Here is a 16,121-nt window from a genome sequence, read left to right on the forward strand (position 1 = left end):
AAAAAGAGAATAATAGAATAGTTTTGACATAGTGCAGGCAGCGAAAGACAGCCTGCTTGCTGAAGAGTTCCTTCAAACAATGTTAATATTCTCTGCATTTTTCTCAAAGCTTTAGAGAGGCCCAGTGCTCCTCAAACACACTGAACAAAACCCAACAGTTTTAGATGCCTGAGAAGATTATTACTACAAGCTGTCTGTTGCTTATGTATCTATTAAAATTGTAATCTCTCTTATAATAATGATTTCTGCATCTCAACTAAAATGGAAGTGTGAATCCTCCAGTACAGCCACTATGAAAAAAATATTCTTATTATTCATTTTTATTTTGACTGTCCCAAAAGCACAACAGCAAAGAGTTTTTTGTAGCCATACACATAGCCACAACACATTTACTTGATAATCACTGCTCAAGGGATTTATGCAGAGCAGCTTTCAAGTAATTTAGTTCTCAGGTTTCAATGAACAGTATTAGATACATTTTATATTCAGAGAATAAAATTTTGAGGCAGAATACTAGCCTGGAAGATAAATGTAGGCTACAGTAAGTGAAATCAGATAGCAAAAGTCATATCAGATCAGCATAAACAGTATTCCTTCTACAAAATCATATCCTTATTTTAATTCTACCAGCAAACAGTAGCTGTTTTGCAAGCAAATGGGCATAACAGGTATTTACAGATCTAAACATGATGAAAATCCACAGCTGCAAAGAATTTCAGCATCCAGCATATACTGTGGAGAAAGAATTTCATTAAATTCATTTAAAGAAATAATTTGAAGACATTACTTTGCAAACTGAAAAAACCTCCTGCCAATATGCAGAACAGTATCTCAACTATGCTCATTAGAATAGAGAATCATTATCATGGGATGGGTGAGTAGGTCAGAGACTTTTTTAAAATATACAAACACATTAAAATTTTTGTATTCACCATATATAAATGAGTACTTTATTAACTCTTTAAGAAACCCTACTAAGTCCCATAGGCCCAAATTCTGTCCTTCAATTCCCACTGACCTCACTGAAAAACACAGATATACATTGGAATTTGAGACTTACATTTAAGCACAGCAACACAAAAAGCATTATTCAGTTAAGAGCATTACAAGTCAATGAATTGGCACTTCAGAAACAGAGCTTGTTACTAAAAGATTTTACAAGAGAAACTGTAGAACTAAACATATTTTCTAGAACACAGCCATTAAAATAGAATTGCATTAGTCCCATTTACCTTTGAATACCTGGTGAAATCCATTAAATATTAAATTATCAAGGTTGCAGGGAAGGGGGTGTTGCTTCAGGTTTTTTGTTTGTTTGCTTTCTAATTAAGCTATTATTTTATTCAAAGCATTGTTCAACCTACACAAGCAGAAGTTTTAAATATGGTAGCATTTCTCAGTTTAAATAGCTAAAACAGCATATACTGGCGAGCAATAAACAACTTATTTAAACAATATTAACCATTCATATGGCTTAGGAAGTTTTAGGAAGCTACTCAGAGAAAAAGAGGTCTAGCTATCACAATACTGAAATCCTTCAAACAAGAAAGAATGGAGGTAGCCACAACAGTTCCCCCTCCTCCAAAGGGCCACTTCAACAATGCTCAAGCAATTTTCATTTGCCGTTCTACGATTAAAAAACAAACAGAACTTACAAAGAACACCCCTAGAAAATGAAGGGATCACTACCTTAAATATCCAAATGAAGACAGTGTTTCAAAGGAAGAGTTTAACAGTATATATGTGGCATAAGATCAGTGGTCCTTGTGCCAGACAGTTTAAATACACAGAAGGCAAGTTCTTGTTCCAATGCTCCTATTTTGTATACATCTTGGTGAAGGAAGGTACTAATGTGGGTTTTTTTTCCCATCAGGCAAAACTAAAGACATAGATTAAGTTATCCGTGCAAGACCTAACTTTTAAAGATTACAAGAACACAAGCCAAATCTCCTCTCCTGTTTTTCCTTTCCAAATTTCAATGGTTTTGAACAAATTTTAAAAATTAAGTTGAAGCTCATGATTTCTTTAGGTCTTCGTTGCCTTTTGGTATTTTTTATTTTTTAGCTTCATCAGCCACTGAAAAGGCCAGAAAGTTTCATCTTAAATCTATTAACAGCTTCAATTCTTAAAGCAGCAGTTTTGGGATAAGATTGAATTTTGTGAGACTTGTTTCAAGGTACAATGTTTGGCAATGCTGAAAGACAACAGAGGACCTGTTCCAGGCTGGAAACCAAAATGTGGTCTCCTGAACCCCAGACCATTGCTACAGAAGCAAGATCACCCATCCTTCTCCACAGAAAACATTAATTAGGGAATATATTAAAGTAATACAAAGATAACAAGAAAATGTTTAAAAAAAGCTGTTATATTACTTTGGTTGTAATTCAGAATGCGATAAATAAGCATGACTACTTCTGCAATGAACTGTCTTTCCTCAAAGTTTCTAGGGGAAAATGCTAGATAAGTGCTGTTTTTGAGAAACATGATGTTTAGGGGCTTCAGTATGGAAAGATTAGCCTAGAAGATACTTGTTGACAGTCACAGACCTTGATACTATGAGTAAACCAACTAGACAGTGTATAAAGGAGTAGATGGAAGAAAAAAACCAAACCCTGAGCTTAAAAACTTTGGATAAATTCTTCCCCAGGAGAGTATTAATGATGCTGGGATGCAGTTTCATGTTAAGCACCTTTGCTGCTAGAAATAAAGGAATTTTGCCTTCCCATATCCTTATTACTTAAACCTTGTCGTAAGTGAAATAAGCCTAGCTGGGAGAGCAGGTTTATGTGCTCTAGTTCAAATCAGTGAAGCAATCCCCATGAAAAACACCCTCCAAAATGTCTTTTGCCAAAAAACCCGAACAACCAAAAATTCAAAAAAATCCCAACACACAAACTAACCAACCAACCTCATGCCCATTCACTAAGCTGGTTTAGAGTATGATCTCTCAGGAAACTGTACTTGCACTGTTAAAAAGTCATTCATATCCAGTACAAGTGTACAGTGGTATGAATAACTGTGCAAGTATAAAAGTGCACTGGCTTTACCGATAGCACAATTATACCATATACCACGGCATGTATGTTGAAAGATTCTACTGCCTGAAAGAACGTCAAGTGTTCCAAGACTTGTAAGAAAAAATGCAGTTCCAGAAATGAAAAAGACAATAGTTTATGATTATTCTGATTTCGTTTTAGTAATTTACCCTATCCTCTGCCACGAGTTGCATAATTTTCTCACTCTGTAAAAGACAAATACACTGGACGTGTCATCTGCAAGACCTCAACTCAAGTTTTCTGCTCTAGAATTTCTCTTTCAAACCCAATTGATGTCTGCTTGGCCAATAGCAATCTTGATGAAGTTGTTGAATTTCAACCATTTCAAGCTTAGATTCAAATTAGGATTAGATATTGATATTATCTGCTGGGGAATTACAGTACTATTTTTTTGGGGCAGACATGGAGGAAAATAACAAAGATTAATTCCATTTGTGTTAGATACCATGTGTATCATACAATTGGTGCATAACATCTTCAAACCACATGAAATGTTACCATTTGGAAAAACAAATGAACAATGAGGTCAGCTGTTACAGTTGGGACACCTACAGGTCTATTCCACAGGTTTTGTCTATTAAAACTTTTTCAGCAACATTAAGTAATCAAAAGTTAGCAACTGACCAGCAACTAAAAGGCAAATGGCTTACATAGGTGTAAAGCATAAATATTACCAGTGATAACTGTGAGACAAAAATCAGCATGGTCAGTATCATCTTCTCCCTTTCCTATTGCTGACCTGTTACCTTTTATACTTTTATACCCTTCATGTATTGTTTTAGCTCTATCAGAACTAATTTTTATTTGGAAGTAGAAGTCAAGAATCAGAATGAAGATAAGCACTTGGGGTTTTTTTTCTGCTTACACCTCAGGAGGCTGAAAGGACAAAATTGAGGAGGCAATAGGTAGTATTTGTTAATGGGAAAGAAAATAACTTAAAAAATTAACTCCTACAAAGCTACCCAAAACATCAACAACAATGAAACGTTCACTCTAACCCTAACGTAAAAATTTTTCAAAAAGCTCTCTATGCATATAATACTTACTTAGCACTTTCCAAAATCACCACCCAGTCATTTCATTTGCATCTTGTCAACTCAAAATACTACACTGTAATATCATAAGCTTTAAGGATATCTCAAATTACAAATGCAAAGTGAAAAGCAACATGAGCTGTTGCTTCCTATCCAGGACACTGGTATGTTTGATTTTGCACATTTAAATCCATAAGGAATCTTACCATTGATCTTTCAGAATATCCAAACAAATGGCCCCAGTGACTGAGCTAATATTAGGATGCCATATTTTGGTGATAAATCGCACCTAGAAGACAAGACAATTTTTAAAAACAAAAATAGTTATTAAATGCAATATAATAAGTAAACATTTTAAATGCACCATTTCTGATAATATTATAAAAAAATACTAATTTAGGAAATCTCAAGCTAAAAAACAGAACTAAGACATGTGATACCACTTATTTCAGGAGGCTTCAAGTTTGCAAGGCTGTTTGTTAGACAGAGCCTTGCTTTGCTCAAAAACAGACTCACCCCTAACTGCTTTCCCATACACTGTCATGGGTACACATCCCTGCATCACACAAAGCCGTTTAGAAATATCCTCCAGCAGTACCAGTGTTTCGACATACGCAGATGGTCAAATAGAGACTTAAAACTTCCAACATTATAAATGCTAGGAAGTCCTGTTTCAGTAAAGTGAAACAAGTCCCTTAACTCTTAACGTAGGCATTAGATCTCACTGTTCAGCTAAATTGTTGGTAGCTATAGAAGTATTATAAAAATTTCCTTGGTGGATGCTACTACTTATACAACCATGCAGTCTCATTATCCATATGCAGAAAGCTCTTCAACAAACCAAAACCTAGCTAGATTACACTTATTTTTCTCTGCTCTTGAAAGGATCTAGTCCCAACATTCATTCATTAATCACGTCCTTTTTTTTTTTCTTCACTAAAATTAAGTATATTCATGCTCATAAATGAGATCAGTTTGGGTTTTGTTTTGGTTTTTTTTAAAGACACTGAGAAAGTTAAGAGCAGCATTTTATTTTAAAAGTCTCAAAACCCAAAGCTGTCCTCTGAAAGGAATATATACCTAGTTTTAGAAATTTCTCCTTCATTTTCTTCAAAGCCTTTATTTCAGGTTCCACTTTAACTGCCTTATACTGACTTTGACCTGTGTCTCTTGCTGTTCCCTCCTCACCCCAAACTCCTGACAAACATTTTATGTATAGCACAGATTTTTCAACTTTTGCCCCTGATCTGTAAGCAAATCAGTGCACAGAACAGATTATTTGTCAGGCACTACAGCAGAAGACTGTACATACAGGGCTATAATAAAATCAGTCTAAACACGGTGTATAAATAGGCAAGACCATAACAGTTCTGCTTTCCAGGACAGAAAATAAGAAATCATGCCAGCTGAGCCACTTAACTAGCTCAACTCCCTAAATCACTTTGAAAATGTAAAAAGCCATGTAAATACTACGTAATTTCTCACAGTGAACGACTGCTAACAATGGCTGTCAAAGCACATACTGAACAAGATAAAGAAATCTTTCAGATAAAAGGCAGGGCTAGACACAAACAAAAAGGCCTCCAATTCAAGACTACAGACTCCAGAGTAAGCAGTACTATGCTACAGTGCACTGAGCTTCGAACAGCTGTCTATAAACTTTGGAAATGGAAACCACCAAACCCTAAAGCAGCAATTAAACCATGGTCCATAGACCCATCTTTCAGTGTCTACGACCTGTTTCAGCTCTCCTCATTTTAGCTCCCTCCAGAACACATGCAGATGAAAGAACTGAAACCAACAGACATTTAATTAAGACCTTCTGTGTCTTTCATTGCAGCTTCAAGGAAGTCAAAGGACAAAAGCCAAGAAGCTATGAGCTACTGGCACCTGTCTCCTTTCCTCCTCTTCCCCAGTTTCTTCTCAGTATTACATACCAAAGTGAAGATAACAAAAATCTAAGATACATTCTTAGTTCAAAGACATCTTTCAGACAAACAGAAACCCAATCAAGAAGTCTGCTGATTCATCAGAAGCCACTGAAGAAGGGACTAAATCAGGACCCAGGAACACACAGTTTCAGCTGCACATGGCTGGGGAGAACACTATTCAGACAGAACCATTTAGAAGGGAAGTGGAATCACAAATTTGAAGCGCTAGAAAGATACAGTAAAGTTGAAAGGGCAATAAGTTGAGAAAATTGTACGAGTGACTTTACCACAGCCATTTCTCTTGTCTCGCATCCATGTGTGTGTTTTACGCATTCCTTAGAGTTGCAGTAAGACCATTATGTTTCTTTGCTGGTTCTTCAAGTTACACAACTGTACATGTCACTATTTAATTATTACTAGAAACTTGGTAGGTTAGACCCAAGACTCTATAACTTTGGGAGCTCAAGAAATTAAAAGAATCAATAATTATCTATTACAGCATTTATTCAATGATACTGAGGGTGAGGGAAGATAGCCATACTCTCTACATCAGGTAAAACTATATTTATCTTGCCAAAAAGAAATTACATGAGGGCCAGTAATGAGGCACAAGCTCCTCCCCAGAATTTGCCAGTTTGTACTTTAAGGAATAATCAGAGCGTACTTCTGATTGGATACAGCTATGTGTCCTGCATTATTTTTCCCTAAAGATGACTGCTCAAATGCCTGTCTAGAGGAGAATAAAAGAATGGAAGATGGGTACTACAAAGAGACTACTCATGCAAGCAAATAAATACGAATACTAAAAAACAACTTATTAGCCAAATTATTTTATCCAAACAAGTGTTTACAATACCTTAGGAGGATTAAACGGATATGTTTCTGGAATTTTTATCTCTAATTGGTACCTTCCACCTGCAAAAGACAAGAACAAGTTAGAAATTAAAACGAAAGAACATTACTCAAGCTTAGTCTTGCATGACAATAAAGCTTATGTTTCTAAATGGACGGGTTTTCAAGTAATTCAAATTTAGTCAGAATTATTAGCTAGAAAACACTTCTAAATTTCATATATTTTAATAAATAAATGCTTATAAAGTCAACCCAATGAAGTCATATTTGCTTATGCAAATCAGAATCTGTATTTCTTAGTATTTAGTGTGCACATTTTGTTATATTTTCTCATTTCCAATGTTGTAATCTCCATTATCTATTTCAGTAAAATATATCAAAATATGAACCAAATACCCCCCAAACAGATGAAACAATAGGCCACAGCAACGTTCCGGCTGAACATTGGATATTTCACTATTTTGACTCTGTTCTGATACCTCATGCCAATACATTTTCTTCAAAATTACAAAATTGAAATTAACTGTATTTAATTTTAAACTTTCTGGAACTGAGAACATTTGACTAAGTAAGAAAAGCTCCCACACTTCAGGAAAAAAAAAATAAAAGGAGGCTCCAGTACTACTTCCACTATGTTGTACATTACTCTCTGAAGTAATTACTTCTATTCCAATTCTGCAAACACTTTGACACACTAGTACTATTAATATAGTTTGCAGGATTACAGCATGCAATAAAGGACAGCATGAGCTTGGCAGACAGAACCACCTTCTACTGCCCTTTCCTAAACATTTCTCGTGTTTCTCTCCCTGTTACAGCATCATTACCTATGTCTATTTCAATTATAGTTTTGTTAACATTCAAGTTCACTATCAATACTTAAGTCTTCTGGAGCAATCCCAAACTATCTCTGCCTGCCCACTGAAGATCGTTTGCCACGCAGCAGTTTAATGACAGAAAGAACAGAGTATAACAAAACATATACACCAGTTTAGACATTTAGTTTTTATAGAAACTCGAAGCATTTCTCCTCTCTTCCATTTTTTTCCTCATCCTACTACTGCTACTTCAAAAAGAAACCTTTTCCCTCCCTCAATATACTCTGTTACAATTTACAAATTTCTTTGCTTTAGAGTTTAAGTATCTGCTATGTATTTCCTTTTCGATTCTGACAGTTATTTACTCTGTTGCAAACACTCTATACAAAATCAGCTCTCAAGTAGTGTCAATACAGGCAGCAAGATTCACATGGAGGAAAAAACTCAAAGGAATACTCGGAACAGCTATAGTCTATGGCAACTTTTCATCTGTGCCAAAATGCACGTTAGCCGCTACTAACACCTCTCACTTTTAAAGTGTAATTCAGTCTAATACACCAGACCTAAAACTGGTTAGTATCAGTCTGGTATTTTATGCTACTTTCTACCACTGTTTTTTCTCACTGAATACTACAGTAACTTGAGAAGACTTAACAAAAAATAAAAATAGAAGAAAGGCTAATACATCCAAAATTATAATAGTTAAATGTCTAAGTTGATTACTTGTCTGCTTACAGGACAGCACAGGCAAAATACTTTTGAAGACACATACATCCACAACAGACCTCAAGTAAGTTTGCTTTTTCTTTTGTCTGAATTGAAGCATAACTCGGCACCAATTTTTCCTAAGAAACAGAAAAATTACACTGTTCCTGGATTGCAAAAATTCATCAGTCCCTGTATGATTTTATTGCCACACAATTTTGTAAGGGAATATAAAACCTATCCTTAGGTATTACTATTTCTTTTGCTTACCACTAGAACTTGCCTTTAAAATACAGACTATTACAGCCTTCTGCATAACAGACTATTCAGCCACCAACTTTTTCCACCTGGAATGTACAAGTCCAAAAGTTTTTAAAACTGCAGGCACTAATGAGTTGGTAATATTATTTATACAGTATTGTTGTCGTGCACTGAAGTTTACCGTCAAAAACATAGGCTTGAAGACTTAAACTGAACAGATCTGGATATTCATTTCCTTAATACTACATTTAAAATGCAAGTGACTAACATAATGACTTGTGCATGCCAATATTTCTGTGGAATTTTTTTAAAAGGAGTATGCTGAAGGCTTTTTTGTAGCTTGAGATCGAATTAAACAGTAGTGGCAGAATATTCCTTCTGTACTCTTAGTGGAGCATGTCTCTCACAATAGAGTGAGAGCAAGTTTTTTTTCCTTGGAGAAATTATTACTGTGGCTCACAAGTGAACTTGGCTTGAAATTAATACCATGGTTACACCAGGTTTAAAAAAAAACAACAACAAAACCCAAGGCAACCTATCTATTGAAAAGTTCCTGAACCAAGTAAAACCCAGCAACCATTGATCTAGACTGTCAAAGGTCCTCTCTCCAAACGTACATGTTTTAACATGGGAGGCAAACATGTTTCAGTTGAAGTTGTGTCTTGCATCATTCTGATAACTGATCAATATGAGTGGACAGTACTGACAGAAAAAGAAAAGCTGTAAAATTTGTCAACAATAGATGGCATTCTTCCTCTCAGTCATACTTAAACCAATGTCCCGACATCACCTATAAAAGAATTTTGCAGCAGCAGTTTGTTTTCAGATACCTCACCAACCATGGTCAACAACAATATTACTGTTCTTTCACTTCACAATGGTCCCAGAATTCCCTCTTGTATCATGGAATTGTCTGACCTGAACTACTGCATTAATTAGCTTTTCTTCATAAAGCACTTCTTGCTGTGTCATTGTTCAGACTATAGATGACAGGAGATCAGTCAGTAATTATGCAGCACACATTACTGTGTTAGTCATAAAACGTAAACTACACACACTGGCAAGCCCTTCGTAATTACATAAGGGAATAAGTGCATAAAACTATGTTACAGGAACATTAACATTCCGAAGTAAATTACTCAAGTGTCAGGAAACACCAGAAAATGGGCTGCCGGTAACTTTCATTTTGCTCCTTGGTGCATATGCCTTCTAGATTAAAGTAAGCATACCATCACATTACTTGTCCATGAGATCCCTGCCATAATCAGAATATGTAATAGTTTAGCCCCCCAAAAGGGATATATACGATATCCTCATCTTTAAGTGTACTCATATGTATGTAAATATGAATGCATGTATGCATTTCACATCAAGAAATTCCACACTAAACACATTTTGCTGATTTTCATTAGCAGGATATGCTGAATGCGTGAATACACAGTGCTCAGCTTTTGAAATTTTGGCCTAGCTGAATTGTCCAGCATTACACAGAACCCAGTTCTGCAGACAGGCATTCAAATCTTTTTTTACCCTCTTCGTGAACTGCTATACAGTTTTTAACTCTTGTGACACATCTTTCATTTCAAATAACTCAGTAATGCTGACCGGGAGGGAAAAAAAAATGGCAGGTTGTGACAAACCAACTCACCCAAGGAGGACTAATTCTCTTTGAATGGAAAAAACCCCCAAACACCAACACCCCCAAAATCACATCCTCCCCCCCACCATTCAGATGTTTCCTAGTATCAAATTACTTAATTCTGCAACATTTTAACATCTGTATATAAGACTTGGTTTTACAAGACCAACTATACTTGCAAAAGAACTATTACACTGAACTGAATGTTCCACTTCCAGATAGGGCACCCACACGACGATGTGTATTAGGTCCACAGCACAGTTCTCCTTTTAAACTGAAGGCACGTGTTACAACCAGAAGAAATCATCTCTTTCCAGACATTATCTTCTGTCAGCTAAACACTAGTGGCTAATGAGATGAGGATAGAGACACATAGGGGAAGGGAGGGATGGGGGAAACCACCATTATTTGCTAGACACCAGAGGAACTCTGGGATTCAAGTTCTGAAGGGGAGCATCCTTAGCATTACAGATGCTTCTACTTTTCTACTCTCTCCCCTCCCGGCTCATTTCCTTTTTCCTCAGTTTCTGACACCTTCTACCCCTGCCCAATACTCTCCAACGTCAACCTCTGTTAGGCTGCTTCCTCATCCTTTATCTGACCTGGCCCCAGCACAGGCTTCCAGGGGGAAGGGGGTGGCACTGGGGAGGCTCTCCCTGCTCTCAAGTCCAATGCTGCTGTGCCAGCCGCTCCCAGCCCGCAGAAGCAAATCACAAGGGATGTCCTCCCTAGTGAAGATGCAACAACCAGATTTTCACCAGTAGCCACTGACACTTTCAAGTGCATACACACCTATACCTACACAACAATTTTCAGGTATTTTACCCACTTGATGAGAATTTATTTTTCAAAGTAATGACAAACGGCACCTGTCTAGTCTCTGGACAACACACAGGTCCCACTCTTAGCTCCTAGGCATGCAGCAACTAGAGCAACTGAGAGCTTAGAAAATCGTTTTAATTTCCAACAAACCAATTTATTTGCCTGTAACATTCCTTGAGACTTTTTTTTACTGGAAGTTCAAATTCAAATCAAAGTAGATACCCGGCATTTAAAATTTGAATAAAACACCATTTAAAAGTAACAAAAAATTTTTAAAATAATGAAAAAAATCCTCATTTATGGTCAAGGAACTTTAATAGAAGCTGTGTCTGCCAGGTCCATATATATTATATGCAAACAGAAAGTTTACAAGTACCAGCATTACTGAGGAGTCTGGTATCTTTCAGGAAGTATGCTATATTAGCTTCTGTTAAAGCTTCTATATGTCATAAGTGATCTTGCTTTTTCCAGACTGAAGAGATGCACAATTACTGATACCAGCTTTAATAAACAAGAAAGTCAATAAGGTGTAATTTTTGAAGACAGCTATAGACATGAAGTTCTACTATAGAGTCCACTCCAGTATAAATTAAGTATTGGGACCCATGGATGCCCAAGATTAATCCCAAATTTAACTTGCAATGGTGTCTCTCCTCAAGATAGAAAAATGCAGCATGTTTTTGAATGACCACCACATTAGATCACAGAAATACACCTGAAGTTACATTAGATTCTGAAGCTCAGTTTCTTGATGCTTCATGGCAGAGGAGCTTAAACCGTCAAGACAGTAAACAAACAACTACAAGTCAAAATTATAGCAATTACACTGCATAGCTTAGAATGGTAAATTAACCTTTCATATGGGATAGTCTATCCTACTGTAGAACAGATCTGTCTTTAAGCAACACAGAAGTTGAACTGAAATATTTTTTTCAAGCTTAAAATTTGTATTATTTAAAAAAAATCAGGCTATTTTAAAACACATAGCTCTACATTTTTATGCTGTAAATGAATTTTACAAACACATGATTTGAAGTGTACAATGATTGCATACACAGAAACATTACTTGCCTTCATATGGTGTATCCGGAGGTCCTGCTATTTCTCCTCTTAATTCTGTAAAATTTTCATCTACAAGATCTACTTTAATTTGATTTTTGCTCGTCTTAAAAATAAACAGAGAAACAAAGAATCATAAGTAAGCATTTGACATACAGATTTCCCCCAAAATACGGTATTTAAAATTTTCAAAATAGTGTTTTAAAAAAAATACATAAATAAATTAACCTAAAGTTTGTAGCTGTCTTCCAGTTGGAATTTTACTTCATTAAAAATAGACTATTTGTGAAGCATTAGAAATGTCAGTAATATTATTTATACTATCACTAAGCAAAGCAGCCCAGCAATAATATCTAAAGTTATATTTTTAAGTTGTTTACATTTTTAAAAAAACTGTGATCTTTCAAATCAGCTATTAATTCTACATATCTTAAAACTATAAAATTAAATTGACCAAATTACACATTTTTTTCTTGTTTAGAGCAATTTAGTAATAGACATGATTGTCACTTTCACTAAAACACAGAAAGACATCCCCAAACAGAATGCTCACTATTTTTAAACAATATGATGATCTAAACAGAATACTGTCCTCTTGCTTAAGATCATGTTTATCTTTAATATTTAGGCATAAGTTACAACTTATTTATACACTTGAATTTCATTGTCACCTCCTCAACATTTTCACACCCCATATCAATTTGCCTACAAAATAGGAACACTGTATTTTGATACTGAAAAAAACCCACATATGTTTTCCAGAAACTGATTCTCAGAAGTGTTTAGCCAGAGCTACTGATTCCATTGAATTTGTTTTCCAAGTCCAGAGAACATGTTAGTGAAAATCATACAAATCTTCCAGCCAGTAATTTTTTTTGGGGGGGGATGCAAAGCAGAAACTAACCTTTTAAAAGATACACCATGAAGCTTTTAGAGGTAAGTAATTACAGGTTTGTCCATTCCACTGTTTCTGTATACCATGCTCACTGACTGCAGCACAGGTTTCCTGACTCCTGTTATTTTTTTCAAAAACTCTTATCATCTTCCCAGATCCTTTTAAATTGCTCTAACTAGTTCCACACTAAGAAGCCCTGTGCTGCTGTGCTTCTCCCTCAGAAGTAAACCTGGTTGCTGACAGCTATGAGAAAAGAGTTAAGTCCGATAAAGCTGACGGTTGCCATCAACTAGTTCTTAGATCTACCAATGACATGAACTGTTAAGGATGCAGAATAAATTTAACAACAGCTGGGAGATTACCTCTATTTCCTTCCTGTAAATATTCTGTAGATTCAGTCCCGTCCCCCCCACCAAAGAGGGTGCTATTCTGACCAGAGATGCTCACAGATATAAAGGAAAAAAAAAAAAAAAAAAATCAAAGTTTAAGTAAAAGTTTCACCATTTAAAAGACCCTAATTAAAAGTCTCACTAAATTAATCCAATGGTGATTTGGGAGCTTTTTCCATCTATAGTTACACACATTTGTCTTTAAAACTTGGGTAAAAATGCTTCAACCCACACAAATGAGGCAGCACCTGGAACTGCATAGTTGAGGCCAAGTACTACACTTCAAAAAACAGAGATTCAACCACACTACAAATTAAGAACACACCATGCACCTCCAAAATCAAAAGCCAGTTAAAAAAAAAGTAATGGTTCTGTTTTACTAACTTATATCTATAAACTCATTTTTTGTTTTAAGCTCAGCATCAGATCTTGCGTTGTCTTTCATGACCTTAGCTAGGACATCAGAGAGAGGAAGTTACTAATAGAACTGATGAAATTATGTTTTTAAGCATATTTTAGATTTCTTTCCTTCTACTGTTGATATAAGCTGCCTGAACAGAGAGCAACCGAAACAGTTTCCCTTCAAAGCTTTGTTTCCATAATACTGAGCAGAAGGACAGACTGTCCCAGCAAGACAGCCCTCCCCAACAGCCAGGCACCGTAAGAAACTCCCTCTCTGAATCCAAATTCAATCATAGGCAAAACATTCCTCTCGCAAGCTTTCCAACCCACCCTTTAAGTTTTTTTGCTCTTGCTATTCCAACTGGCAGCTCATTCCACAACCTCACAGCTGTTAAAAGCTTTCTAAACTACAATTTATAATCTATTTACACACACCTGTGACAGCATCATTTCCCACCTTCAACAAGTTTCTTTGTATCTCTAGTGTTTATTACCCTCACAAAATATATTTATACCAATTTCTCTTCTCAGCCTTAATTTTGCTCTAAACAACCTGAAATTTTAATCTCACCATACCGATTTTTTTTAAACTCCTCCACTCTACATCCCACGATCACCTAACTAGCCCTACACAAATGGATTTAGTTGAAGTCTCACAATCAGTGCCACAAACACTCTGTTGTACTCACTGAAAATACATCACAACCAACATAACCCAAGATCAAATCTGCCTTTTTCTGTCGCAGCATGACGCAAGGCTCAGATCAAGTGAGAGTGTCCCAGCAAGGCTTCCTGTGGAAGTTTTTATCCCCTTCAGTGACTGCTCTGTGCTTTCTCAGAGCTACTGCCCCTGTGCATTACCTCTTAATTCACAAAGCAGCCCATTGATTTAAATAACCAATATAGTTAACCAGTCACCAAAGCCACCTGCTCAGGTAATGCAGCCATTCTAAGGCCTATTCAGGTTCTTCTGCTCTCCCTCTGTCAACTAGTAAGCTGTCAACTTTGCCCAGTAAGCTCCAAGTTGACAGCAGGAGTTCTTGTTCTTCGCAAGTAAACCCGTAACTTCTAACTCGAGGACTGAAGCAATAGCAAAAGGGATGAATTTCAATGCTAGAATCTATGGTTAGCTCACACTGCAGCTTACTTAATTCTCTACTTAGCATTTTACTTTTCTTCAGTGCCCTGCACACTGTTGTAGCAGCCTAGATAGTCACATTCAGTTAGTACCACACTAGGCGGTTTTCACAACAAATCCTTCCCAACTCCATAAATTTGGTAAAAAACCCACACACATGCCCTATCGCTAAGCTCAGTTTCTTTCAAGAGTCAATGATCCTGGCTCTCCCATTTGAGATCACTGCTTTTATTACTACAGCTGTAACTATCTCCATACCTTTACTTCCTTTGTACAGAACCTTGAGGAAAAATGGCAAGCTGTATTATATTACAGTTTTCAGTGTAAGGATTAAATTATTTTCTGGTTCATGCTTAAATTCTACCATGCCCTCCATATAACAAATGCATCTTTCTATTCACATAGCTGAAGAACCTTTTTCATGCTATTCTGATAGACTTTTCAAGGTGCAACTCAGCTTGACCTTGCCAATTCCTGTTTTTTCCTCCATCCTTGGAGCAATAACTAATAATAAATTGTATTAAAGTGATTATTCATCCAATTAAATCTGGAGTGTTTTCCTACAGTATTTCCCCTTAATGAGGATTATATAGGATAAAATTACTTAATTTTAGCAGCTCTAACAGAATAAACCCCTGGCCTCCACCATAATAATCTGAGCTGTCTCTAAAATGTTACCAACAGCAGAGTTCTCCAAAAGAATGCCTCTGACACCAATGATCTTAGCACAGAATTTATGAATCCATTTGTGATCTCACAACACAAGTCAATTTTCCAGAAGCAGTTCTTCTACAAAGACCTCAATTACACTTCCATACAAAGTCTAAAATACTATCACCTCCTGTTAATTCAGTAACAATTTGGTGATTAAATCACTGGGCTAGCAATTCTTGAACTATGAGCCATGCCATCACTAGCAGCACTTATTTCCATAATCTCGAACAAGTTAAACTCTGTAACAATACAATTCCCACTAGCATTTCTTACCAACATGAAAACACTCCACTGACACCAAAATCCTTTTCTAGGAATCTACAAGTCCAACATTACACCAGCAGAACTTCCCATCATCACACCTGAAAATAATTTTGATCAAGAATGACAAAAAAAGAGGAAAGAG

The 16,121-nt window shown here is 36.2% G+C and overlaps 1 protein-coding gene across 1 annotated transcript in view; it reads right to left on the reverse strand.

Moving 5' to 3' along the window:
• UBE2K (ubiquitin-conjugating enzyme E2K) overlaps window positions 1-14,811 on the reverse strand; it is a 24,580-nt gene extending 9,769 nt beyond the window's left edge. The window contains exons 1-4 of the mRNA XM_010289398.1: window positions 14,791-14,811; window positions 12,190-12,283; window positions 6,878-6,936; window positions 4,297-4,379 (exon numbers count right to left, since the gene is read on the reverse strand). Of these exons, the coding sequence (XP_010287700.1) occupies window positions 4,297-4,379; window positions 6,878-6,936; window positions 12,190-12,283; window positions 14,791-14,811 (257 nt within the window). The remainder of the gene's footprint in view (window positions 1-4,296; window positions 4,380-6,877; window positions 6,937-12,189; window positions 12,284-14,790) is intronic.
• Window positions 14,812-16,121: the final 1,310 nt, after the last annotated feature.

This window comes from Phaethon lepturus, unplaced genomic scaffold (assembly GCF_000687285.1).
Source record: "Phaethon lepturus isolate BGI_N335 unplaced genomic scaffold, ASM68728v1 scaffold1136, whole genome shotgun sequence".
In the NCBI taxonomy this organism is placed as follows: domain Eukaryota; kingdom Metazoa; phylum Chordata; class Aves; order Phaethontiformes; family Phaethontidae; genus Phaethon; species Phaethon lepturus.